At 48.2% G+C, this 11269-nt stretch overlaps 1 protein-coding gene across 1 annotated transcript; it reads left to right on the top strand.

Moving 5' to 3' along the window:
• The first annotated feature begins 4116 nt into the window (after window positions 1–4116).
• Window positions 4117–7687, top strand: LOC125514504 (probable protein phosphatase 2C 48). The gene is made up of 4 exons (XM_048679849.1): window positions 4117–4853; window positions 6187–6604; window positions 6686–6909; window positions 6994–7687. Exons 1-4 carry the CDS (start codon window positions 4659–4661, stop codon window positions 7171–7173), a joined length of 1017 nt encoding a protein of 338 aa, XP_048535806.1. The 5' UTR covers window positions 4117–4658; the 3' UTR covers window positions 7174–7687.
• Window positions 7688–11269: the final 3582 nt, after the last annotated feature.

The raw sequence follows: 11269 nt of genomic DNA, 5'->3' as shown, positions 1-11269 counted from the left end.
CACCGAACCTGTACAAATGGCAACCCTTGGGGGCGGTCACCGAACCCGTACACTTTGGCAACCCTTGGGGGCGGTCACCGGTCCCCGTCAAAATGTTCGGGGCGATCTCCACAACCTAATTGAAGACCCCGATGCTTGCTCGGAGCTTTACACCACAATGATTGAGCTTCAAACACCACCAACCGTCTAGGGCGCCCAAGCACCCAAGAGGAACAAGCTCAAGGGTACCAAGCACCCAAGAGTAATAAGCTTCTCAACTTGTAACTTCCACGTATCACCATGGAGAACTCAAACCGATGCACCAAATGCAATGGCAAGGGCACACAGAGTGCCCAAGTCCTTCTCTCTCAAACCCCACCGAAGCAACTAATGCTAGGGAGGAAAATGAGAGGAAGAACAAGAAGGAGAACACCAAGAACTCCAAGATCTAGATCCAAGGGGTTCCCCTCACATAGAGGAGAAAGTGATTGGTGGAAATGTGGATCTAGATTTCCTCTCTCTTTTCCCTCAAAAATTAGCAAGAATCCATGGAGGGATTAAGAGTAAGCAAGCTCGAAGAAGGTCAACAATGGGGAAAGAACACGAGCTCAAAGGATAAGGTTGAATGGGGAAGAAGACCTCCTTTTATAGGAGCTCCCGAATCCAACCGTTATGTGCTCAGTCCGCGCACGAGCGGTACTACCGCTCAGGGGAGCGGTACTACCGCTCGGGCGGTAGAACACGGAGAGTGGAGCGAAACAGAGTGTGAGGCAGAGCCGTATGAGCGGCACTACCGCTGGAGCCAGCGGTACTACCGCTTGAGGCGATAAGCGGTACTGCCGCTCCGGACCGACGGTACTACTGCTGGGACTGCGCACAACGCCTACCACGAGCACAGGGAGAAGGAGCAGAGAGGAGAACCATTGAGCGGCACTAGGAGTGGTGGTAGCCGCGGTACTACCGCACATGAGCGGTACTACCACTTCTACTGCCGCTCCTACTGCCGCTGAACCCGACACGAGAAAACCACGTCTCGAGTCGAGGCGGTACCAATGCGGAACCGGAGCCGTACTACCGCTTATGGCCATGGGCGGTACTACCGCTGTGGGACAGCGGTACTACCGCTTGTGGCGATAAGCGGTACTGCCGCTCCGGCCCAGCGGTACTACCGTTGGCGCCATCCTTATGCCACTTCCATGAAAGCAAGTAAACTCCACGGAAAACCAGAACTGCCATAACTTTTGCATATGAGCTCCGAATTGAGCAAACTCAAGCTTGTTGGATACAAGACGACGAGTAGTATCAAAATAGCGACAGGGGAGGTATGCCAACAAATAGAGGAGTGAAACCTCCAACCGAGAAGAACCGGCAGAACCTCAAACATCGAAAACATCATAGAAGATGCATGTGAACTCCGTTTTCGATAAACTCGAGCTTGTCATCAAGATGACCATAAGCTCTAAGACTCTCAAAGAGAACCAAACAAGAACCAAGAAAGATGATGCAAGGATGCAATGGTTTGAGCTCTCAACGAACAATATGATCAAGCTACTCATCGAGAGCCCCCCTTGATAGTACGGCAATCAATCCTATAACCCGGTCTCCCAACTACCATCATGAGACCGGTAAAATAGAAAACCTATCAAGGGCAAACATTTGCCTTGCACATGGTCCACTTGAGCTAGATGAAGACGATCTTGACTCCCTCAAGTTGGACCACCTTTCTTGATTGTGTTGGCTCGATGAAGACTAGTTGATTGCTCCCCCATACTCCACTATGGGTGAGCCACTCTTCCGCACATCTTCACAAGTCCATTGTCACCACAATGGACGGCAAGCTTCAAGCACTTGATCTCTTTGTGATGCATCACTTGAACTTGCACACGGCAACCTAACCCCACACAGAACTCTCACGAAGACCATGGGTTAGTACACAAAGCGTAATGACAATGCTTACCATACCATGAGATCACTTGATCCCTCTCGGTACATCTTCTGCGCTTTGTGAGTTGATCAACTTGATTCACTCTTGACTTAGTCTTGATCAACCTTAAACCTTTCCAATTATCTTCATTTGGATGATGTCTTGAAGGTAGACATGAATGATCACACAATCTTCTTCTTCAAGACATGCTTGCAATAAGCTCAACTCTCACATGACCAATCTTTGGATAATTCCTTGAATAACACCTTGATCGACACAAACTCTCCTTGAAATCAACACATGTACTCCAAGAAAAGCATATGGACAAAACCTTCACATATAACTCAAGGCAACCATTAGTCCATAGAGATTGTCATCAATTACCAAAACCAAACATGGGGGCACTGCATGTTCTTTCAGCCGCCCTTCTTCGCCCCCTTCACCAGTCGCGGCCAACGCGGTGCCACGGCACCCGGCCTCACCGTCCTCGGCATCCGGCACCGTCGCGACCCAGTGACGCAGCCCAAGCATCGGCCTCGAGAATCAATAACGCTCGACAACGAAGAGGGAAGGAAAGATCATATACATGTCGTAAGAAAGGGAGTTTATTTACTGCTCCCTCGATGTATTGTTTGTTTCCTTTGTTTGGAGATTGATTACCGTCCGTGAGTTAAGGTAAGATTAATGTGATTGAGCGATTTTTCTGAAAATCAATTACGTATTTATTTTCTAATAATATGATTGAGTGATTTAAGGTAAGGTTAATTAATTTAGATTTGATGTTTAGAGATAGTTCATGATTGATTCTACATTACTAAATAACTTGTGTCAGTATGGAAAGTTCTGATCTGTTCAGATTTCTTTCAGTGTGTGAGAGGGTGACGCGAAAATAAACCGTTGAAGTGGGGGGACGGGACGAAAAAATCTACAAAAAAAACCAGCGAAGGTGAGAGGAGGTACCAAAAAAACCATGGGAGGTGGAACGAAAAAAAATCTGAAAACGAGACTATCAACTGCTCCATTAGGAGTAGAGATAATCATATCCCAAACTCATTGAATTGTGTTTCAACTAATTCGTACCCCAACGCACGAGGCATAAGCTAGTATATATCTAAATTGCTGATTCCTACCATCTCTAATTCTCTCAACAATTATGCCACATCAATACCTACTAACACTATTTTTCGGTCAATGCAGACCACATTGTCAAGTACTCAACCCGTCCCAAAATATAGTGTGTTCGACATATATTTTTTACTCAAACTTTGACCAAATTTATGAACAAACCCCAACATCTAAAATACTAAATCTACAATTACTTTTGTAATAACATATATTTTCATATGATATAAATAAAGTATCATAGGTATAGATAATTTTCTCTATAAACTTTGTCAAAGTTTATGAAGCCTTCCTGTTGCTAAAATCAATGCACATTATATTACATGGCTAGCTGATGGAGTATATGTTTATTGTGACTGACGGTATGCCCCCAAATTAATTGTTGCAACTGCTATGATCCAGCGTACATACACACTCTCCATGTTCATAGATAATGGAAGTATGAAACATTTATCTATACCAATATAAAAAGACTCAAATAGGCAGATTCAAACCATCTCGACCGTATGTTATCTAGCGGTTCAAATCGCTCCAATGTTGAGCACCAAACACGTTTAACGCTCTAATTACCCACCACTGACATTGGTTATAAACACGTTTTGACTCAACGCTATCCCTTGAAATCTGTCATGTAATTAATATCCTACCATTCCCGTGAAAAAATAATTGATATCTTACCAAATACCAACGTGCAACAGATATATCTTACCTAATATAACGTGCAACTAATATCCTACCTGATATAAACGTACATTGCACGTACATTATTACTAGTACATTAAAACACACTAGCTTTTATTTCAACACACACACGCGCGCTAGCTTTCAATTCAGTAGATCTTTCCTCCGGTGATAACTCATCTAAAAATAATCTTTAAATGCCCATAACAACTCCAGAAAAAATCTCATCCATTCTACCGAACTCACACACGCCATTGCCCATGAAGCATGCCCCGGCAGGCGGCATCATGGCACATTCCAGAACGGGACGGGGACAAAACGCAACACCGGAAAGCTGTTGACGGAACGGAATACGCCGAGTCGGTCTCCGAGAACATATACCCGTCGTCCTCGGCCAAACAAGCATCTTCGATCGTGTTGCTGCCTCGCCCTGCCTCGGTCTGCATGTTTGCTTCGTTGCTGTGGCTTCCACTGCACGCCCGCACGCCCGGCTCTTCGTCCCCAACCCACCTCTTGTTCCCCAACTCACCTCTCCAGCTCTCCTCCCCTTTAAAAGCTCCTCCCGAGCTTTCACCTCACACCACAACACGACCTTCGCTTCTTCCTATTAATCCTTGCTTGCTCCCCTCCTTCTTCCTTAGTGAAGTTAGCCTGATCGACCGATCCTATCCATATCTCCAGTGAGCCCAAGCTCGATCGTTTCTTCAATCCAAAGACCAAAGGAACTCCCTGGAACAAGAAAGGCCCAGGAGAAACGAATCGATACTAAAGAAACCTCCCGAGCGAGCTCCCTATCCTATCCACCCATCGCCATGGGCAGGCAGTGCTCTGTCCTCGCCCGTGCACACCACCAACAGTGTCGTGGGTCACCCAGAAACTAAGAGAGCAAGGGAGAGAGAAGAAACTCTTGCACCGCCCAACTCTTTTGGGCTGTTTCTTTGGGCTAGCGAGAATGCGGCAGCTGTCGTCGCTGCTGCAGGGGCTGGCCCGATCCATGGCTGGAAAAGAGAGGAAGGAGGATGATCCGCAGGGGACGGTGCTGCGGTCGTCGGGGACGCTGCGGGGCGAGGGCTCCGAGACCTTGGCCGCCGTGTGGTCTCGCCGCGGCGAGAAGGGCACCAACCAGGACTGCTCCCTCGTCTGGGAGGTGAGTTCCATCCAGCCGTCGCCTCTGCTCTGCTTCGTGATCCTGTCGCTACATGTTGATGCTCCGTTCCACGTGAAATTATATGCTCGTGGTGGTGGCAATCATTGGCGCCATACAGAGCATCTTGTAGAGCTCAGCACCCTACGTGGAGCTCTTTTGGTGAATCTTTTCATCAAGAATTTGAACAGGAAACTGTTTTGCTCCGGCGTTTCAATCAGATTGTGTTCTGTTTCTTTTCTTGCAAGCGAAGAAGATATTGTGCATGCTAGTGTCATGGTTCGTTGGCCCTGTCCCGTCGACCCATCCCTGCCATAGGAGGAAATAGTCCAAAAGAGGAGGCAGTTCTTGGGAGGGACTAGTCGCTGGCTTGTTCTCGTTCCTGACCACAGAATAAATCAAACGGCTTCCTAAAATATGGGGTTCAAAGCTCTCCCCGCTGTGTGCCTAATCATTTTTTCTTCTAATTTTTCTTTGTTTTTTGCGAGGTGTTTTAGTTCATCTTGTACTCTCCCGTACCGAGTTTTTCTTGTTACTGCGGGAAGTCTTGAATACGACTCAGACCCAATCTATCTTTGCGCCGTATTATGCTGAATTCATTTTGTAATCTGCTAGAAAAAGTATATTTTGTTACGTGCTAGAAAAAGTACAGAAACATACGTAGATATGTTTCTTACGAAATAGACAGAAACTGATTGAATTTTGTACTTACTAGTACAATCTAATGGGCAATGCCAAACGGAGTTGTGATTTTGGCCCTTAATTAAGCAGGCTCACTAATGTAAGTAGTGATACGTGGCTTATCTTGGCATAGGTTTTGTAGCATGTTGTTCACGAGGTCCTTGGATATGCTGCTTGCTTTTGGCTTCTACAGTACTCCATGCCAAAAAGGCATAATACACGTGTCTTGGTTTGTTGGAGAAAAAAAGGTGTTCGGCTTCTTGGTTTTCTGAATCCAATGTGGCTTGTTGGAGACTGACTGCGACGGCAGAAAGGGGTATTACGTTACCTACACTCGTAAACGGCACTGCTGAACACAGGTTGCAATGGGGGGAGAAACAAAAATCGCATTAGGCCAGGCCAACCAAAACTGTAACTCGATGTAAATATTAACCGCGTGTGTCTAGGGCACATCTAGATGTGCTCTATTTATTGCATATTTAAATGAGTGAATCAAGCATAAAGAAAAAAGAAAAAAAAAGAAAATATCAGCACGAATCTCAACGTAAGATCAATGACATAGGATTTAGATATGCAATACTTATGACACATTTAGATGTGCTTTAGCAAAACTGATATCAATACGCCAACAAATGAAAATACTCCTTTTCTTCAGGGATTCGGATGCCAGGATGACACCATCTTCTGCGGCATCTTCGACGGCCACGGCCAGTGGGGCCACTACGTCTCCAAGGCCGTCCGGGACTCGCTGCCGCCGTCGCTGCTGCGCCACTGGCAGGAGGCCGTCGCGCTGGCGTCGCTCATCGACGGCGAGAAGAAGCTCGGCGACTGCCAGTTCGACCTCTGGAGGCAGTCCTACCTGGCCGCCGCCGCCGCCGTCGATGAAGAGCTCCGCCGCAGCCGCCGTCTCGACGCGGTCAACAGTGGCTCCACGGCGTTGTCGATCGTCAAGAAGGGTGACACGATGGTTATCGCGAACGTGGGGGACTCACGAGCCGTCCTTGGCACCACGTCGGACGACGGCAGCATCGCCGCCGTTCAGCTCACCGTCGACTTCAAACCAAACCTGCCTCGTAAGTACAATACGCTGCTGCACATTCAGGATGGTTGATGAGAAGGCCGTTGCTCACTGGCAGCCAAATCTGATTTTGCAGAGGAGAAGGCGCGCATCGTGCAGTGCAAGGGCCGCGTGCACTGCCACGACGACGAGCCCGGCGTGCATCGGGTGTGGCTGCCCGACAGGGAGGCGCCGGGGCTGGCCATGTCACGCGCGTTCGGCGACTACTGCGTCAAGGACTACGGCGTGATCTCGGCGCCGGAGGTGACGCAGAGGAGGATCACCTCCCGGGACCAGTTCGTCATCTTGGCCACCGACGGGGTAAGCGACAAATTCTTCCTCTCGATGGTGGTAGTTGGCACAGTTCTACTGCATCATCTGATGGACGTGGGAAAATGGTGGCAGGTTTGGGACGTGGTCTCCAACGAAGAGGCGGTGCAGATCGTGGCTGACACGCCGGAGAGGGAGAAGGCGGTGAAGCGGCTCGTCCAGTGCGCCGTCCGCGCCTGGAGGCGCAAGCGGCGGGGCTACGCCGTCGATGATTGCTCGGCGATCTGCCTCTTCCTCCACCCGCCGCCATCGTAGACGGGCGCGCATTGCCATGTGGACCAGGAAGAGAGAGAGAGACCAGAATGGCAGATCACTGCAGATCAGGAGAGCGTGCGGCGGTTCGGCGGGTGATCGGGACGCCCGGACGGTGGGCGAACGTAACTGCTGCCGGTGGATGACCGAAAGATGAGGAGGACATGCGCCGATTGTCACCCGTCGACAGCTGCTGCGATCTGAACGATGACCAACAATGCATCCTACAGTGAATGCCATGCATGCCCATGATGGATCGCCCGGGATGTGGGAAGTGGGAACGGAAGGATAGGCACGTATGGGCGTGTATGGCGTGCAGGTGCAGCACGTTACGGCCGTGTCCACGCACTTGGACTGCGCATGCACAGGTGGCCGGTCAAAATGTGATCGACATCCGATCGCGTGCATGTGGCGCGCACCTGCATGCACATGTATTCTCCAACCACGTACCCCTCTTCCCTGTGCTCATCACGCAATAAAAAAATATAAAAAATAAAAATGCCTTAATTACATGACACATCCCCGTGCTTATCATGTCAGATGTACTGCTTCTAACCCTCTGCATCTGCACGCTGTAAAAAAAAATCACCTGCTGCATTATAAAGTTAGGAATGTGCATCTGCAGATGTGTACGTAACGTGCCGCGTGCTCCAACTTCCTTCAAGTCGACACGATTGACTATTCACAGTTTCACATACTTTCTTCGTCTAGAAATACTTGTTAGGGAACCATTTTCCCGACAAATATCTTCAGACGAAGAAAGGAGTATATAGTATTGCTTGCTTTACCGACCGATCATTATTCGTTCCTAGTTAATTGGTCGCCCAGTTGATGCGAGGTTTTTAATTGCTCCGAGATTTGCCGTTTTGTGTATGATTTGTGTCAACGACATTAGCTGAGAGTTGACGTGCGTGTCTCCATGCTTCTCATTAATCATAAACCGTTCTTGTTGATCAGTTCTGGAAAACAAATAAAAAAGAATACGTCCTCATGTGGTTTTTTAGAAAAAGGAGGATAATTCCTGGCTCTTTATCATTGTGATGCACACAGTCAAAGTATGTTTTTGGAGAAGGGGATAACCCTTGGGACTCGGTCATGATATGTTGTAGTATGACAACCATATACTCCCTCCGTTCGGAATTACTTGTCTCGGATATGGATGTATTTAGAACTAAAATACATCTAGATACATTCATTTCTGCGACAAGTAATTCCGGACGGGGGGAGTATATCACAAAGCTGATTTAATGTGTGCCAACCCGTTTGAAACTCTGCCACTTCTGTTATCGTTTGCTCAATAATCTGATCATTCATGGATGTCAAGAATCTTCAGCAGCTATGATAGTGGTGTGGATGTGAGAATTGAGGCTAAAGCATATGCAATTAAGCAGGGACACGTACGTGTTATATAGAGGCAAAGATTACAAAGTGGTTAGGTGTAGGGCGTGGATTGATCTACAAGAAACTAGGCTATGCAATCTCAACAGCCCCACCGATCCTTATCCCTCGGTTACACATAACACGCACGTACGCACGTCTACATACGGTTTATACATCACCGTAGAATACAATGCTTAACACTACCCCTCAATCATAACTTATCTAAGTTAAGATTGTGTCGGAAAGCTTCTAGCTGCCTCAAAGACAAGGGTTTAGTAAACCCATCTGCAACCTGATCACCTGTAGGCACAAACCGAACATTGAGTAGTTTATTTGCTACCCATTCGCGAACAAAGTGATAGTCGATCTCGATATGCTTTTGTTCGAGCATGAAAAACAGGATTAGCGGTCAAATACGTGGCACCAAGATTATCACACCAAAGTGATGCAGCCCGCGGGTGATGAAGATCCAATTCTGTCAACATATTCTGCACCCAAATAACTTCAGCAGTTGCATTAGCTAAGGCTTTATACTCAGCCTCTATGCTAGACCTGGAAACAGTAGCTTGCTTGCGAGCACTCCAGGACACTGCGTTGCTTCCAAGAAAGACTGCAAATCCTCCCGTGGATCGTCTGTCATCAGGGCAGCCTGCCCAATCAGCATCAGAAAAGGCACTGACAAGCATGGAGTCAGATTTGCAAAGTTTGAGTCCAAGCCCTAGCGTCCCTTGAAGGTACCGGAGGATCCTCTTAACTGCAGTCCAATGAACAGAAGTGGGAGCATGCAAGAACTGACAGACCTTATTAACTGCATAGGAAATATCTGGCCGAGTCAAGGTAAGATACTGTAGTGCTCCTACCACACTCCTGTACCGAGTGGAGTCATCTGGTGCAAGTAGTTCTCCATCATGAAGAGATAGTTTCTCAGAGAGGGCCAGAGGTGTAAAAGAAGGTTTGCAACCTTTCATCCCAATGCGTTGAAGAATTTCTTGGACATATTTTTCCTGTGATAACAAAATACCACTTGCAACTGGTTTCACCTCAATGCCAAGAAAAAAATGTAGAGGCCCTAAATCTTTGAGTGCAAAATCCATACGCAGGTCCTTAAGAAGAGACTCAACTGCTGTAGGAGAAGAGCTGGTAAAAACAATATCATCAACATAAATAAGCACGAAGATGATAATGCCACGCCGACAATAGAAGAACAGCGAGGTATCTCCTTTTGATGCAACAAAACCAAGAGACTGTAGCTTGAAATATAACCGAGAGTACCAAGCTCGGGGTGCTTGTTTCAAACCATATAGAGCTTTGTCAAGCTTACAAACATAATGCGGTGAGGTTGAACTTTCATACCCAGGAAGTTGCCTCATAAAAACTTCCTCTTCCAGAACACCATGCAAAAACGCGTTCTTGACATCTAGTTGTCGAATGCACCAGTTTCAAGAGACTGCAACTGAGAGAATTAAGCGTATGGTGGCAACCTTTACTACAGGACTGAAAGTGTCCTCATAGTCAAGTCCATACCTTTGCTTGAAACCTTGGACAACCAAACGAGCCTTGTACCTGTCAATGGTGCCATCAGATCTCTTGATTTTATACACCCATTTATAGTCAATGACATTGCTACCCTTGACTGGTGGAACCAAACACCAGGTTTTGTTGTCCATTAGTGCCAAGTATTCCTCATCCATGGCCTTTTTCCACTTGGGATCACCAAGTGCTTCACGTACATTTGTTGGTTCACCTGCAGCACAAAAAGAACCCCAACGAACACAAACATACTTATAAACTTTAGGTTTGACAATACCACTTTGTGACCTGGTGTGCAAGTGCAGAGGAGGAGGCGAAGCAGGTTGAGCGGATTGAATTTGCAGCCGGTTTTGTGAAGCAGAATTGGCAGAATCAGCCGCAGCCACAGAAGATCCTGAGCCGACCGCAGCCGATCCCGAGGCAGATACATGGACGGGTCAGCGAGATGCGGCGCGGCCGCCCGTGGCGAACCACCAGGTGACAGATCCTGGCTGGGCCCTGGAGATTGCGGCGGCAGAGAGGCTTCCGAGTCCGCACCCAAGCCGCCACGTGGATCGCGCGGAGTCAGAGCATGAGGGGGTGGCCCGCCTGGCCGACCAGATGCACGTGGGGCTGGCCCGCCGGGAGCAGACGCGCGTGGGGTTGGCCCGCCTGGCCCGGACGCGGATGACAGCCGACCAGGGGACAGCGTGCCAGGGGGCCCGCCTGGCCGCCCGCCTGACGCGTCTGGCGACGCGGATCCCGGAGTAGATGGCGCTGCGGTTGCGTCAGGGAGCGATCCTGAGGAGACACTCCCGCCCAAATCCACTTCGGGAGCTGCGTCCGGATCCTCTGCAGCAGGCGATCCTGGCTGCATAAAATCAAGGTTATTTTCATTGATTTCTTCACTGATTTCTTGACCTGTTGCCTGCACACTTTCAGCAGAATTATCAAGAGTATTAGATATAGACATAGGGCCTGCAGCTGCGTCCACTCCTTGGAGAAAATTAGGTGGCAGAAGATGTGGTGGTAAAAGAACAAGTTCTTTCCGAAGTTGCGCACCGGCATTGGAATGAAGTTTGGCGAAGGGAAAAACTTGTTCGTCGAACACAACATCGCGAGAGATATAGACACGCTCGGAAGAGATATCAAGGCATTTGTACCCCTTGTGAAGACTACTATAACCCAAAAAAGCACATTGCTTGGAGCG

This window comes from Triticum urartu, chromosome 1 (genome assembly GCF_003073215.2).
Source record: "Triticum urartu cultivar G1812 chromosome 1, Tu2.1, whole genome shotgun sequence".
Taxonomy (NCBI): Eukaryota; Viridiplantae; Streptophyta; class Magnoliopsida; order Poales; family Poaceae; genus Triticum; species Triticum urartu.
The sequence above is the reverse complement of the archived record's forward strand: the minus strand, read 5'-3'. Positions and strand labels throughout refer to the sequence as shown.

What these genes read in the sequence shown, in the direction of transcription:
- LOC125514504 (XM_048679849.1), top strand. Translation starts at nt 4,659, where the DNA reads ATGCGGCAGCTGTCGTCGCTGCTGCAGGGGCTGGCCCGATCCATGGCT. An exon ending in CTTCAAACCAAACCTGCCTC is followed by an intron (nt 6,605 to 6,685) that starts GTAAGTACAATA and finishes CTGATTTTGCAG; the next exon opens with AGGAGAAGGCGCGCATCGTG. An exon ending in TCATCTTGGCCACCGACGGG is followed by an intron (nt 6,910 to 6,993) that starts GTAAGCGACAAA and finishes AAATGGTGGCAG; the next exon opens with GTTTGGGACGTGGTCTCCAA.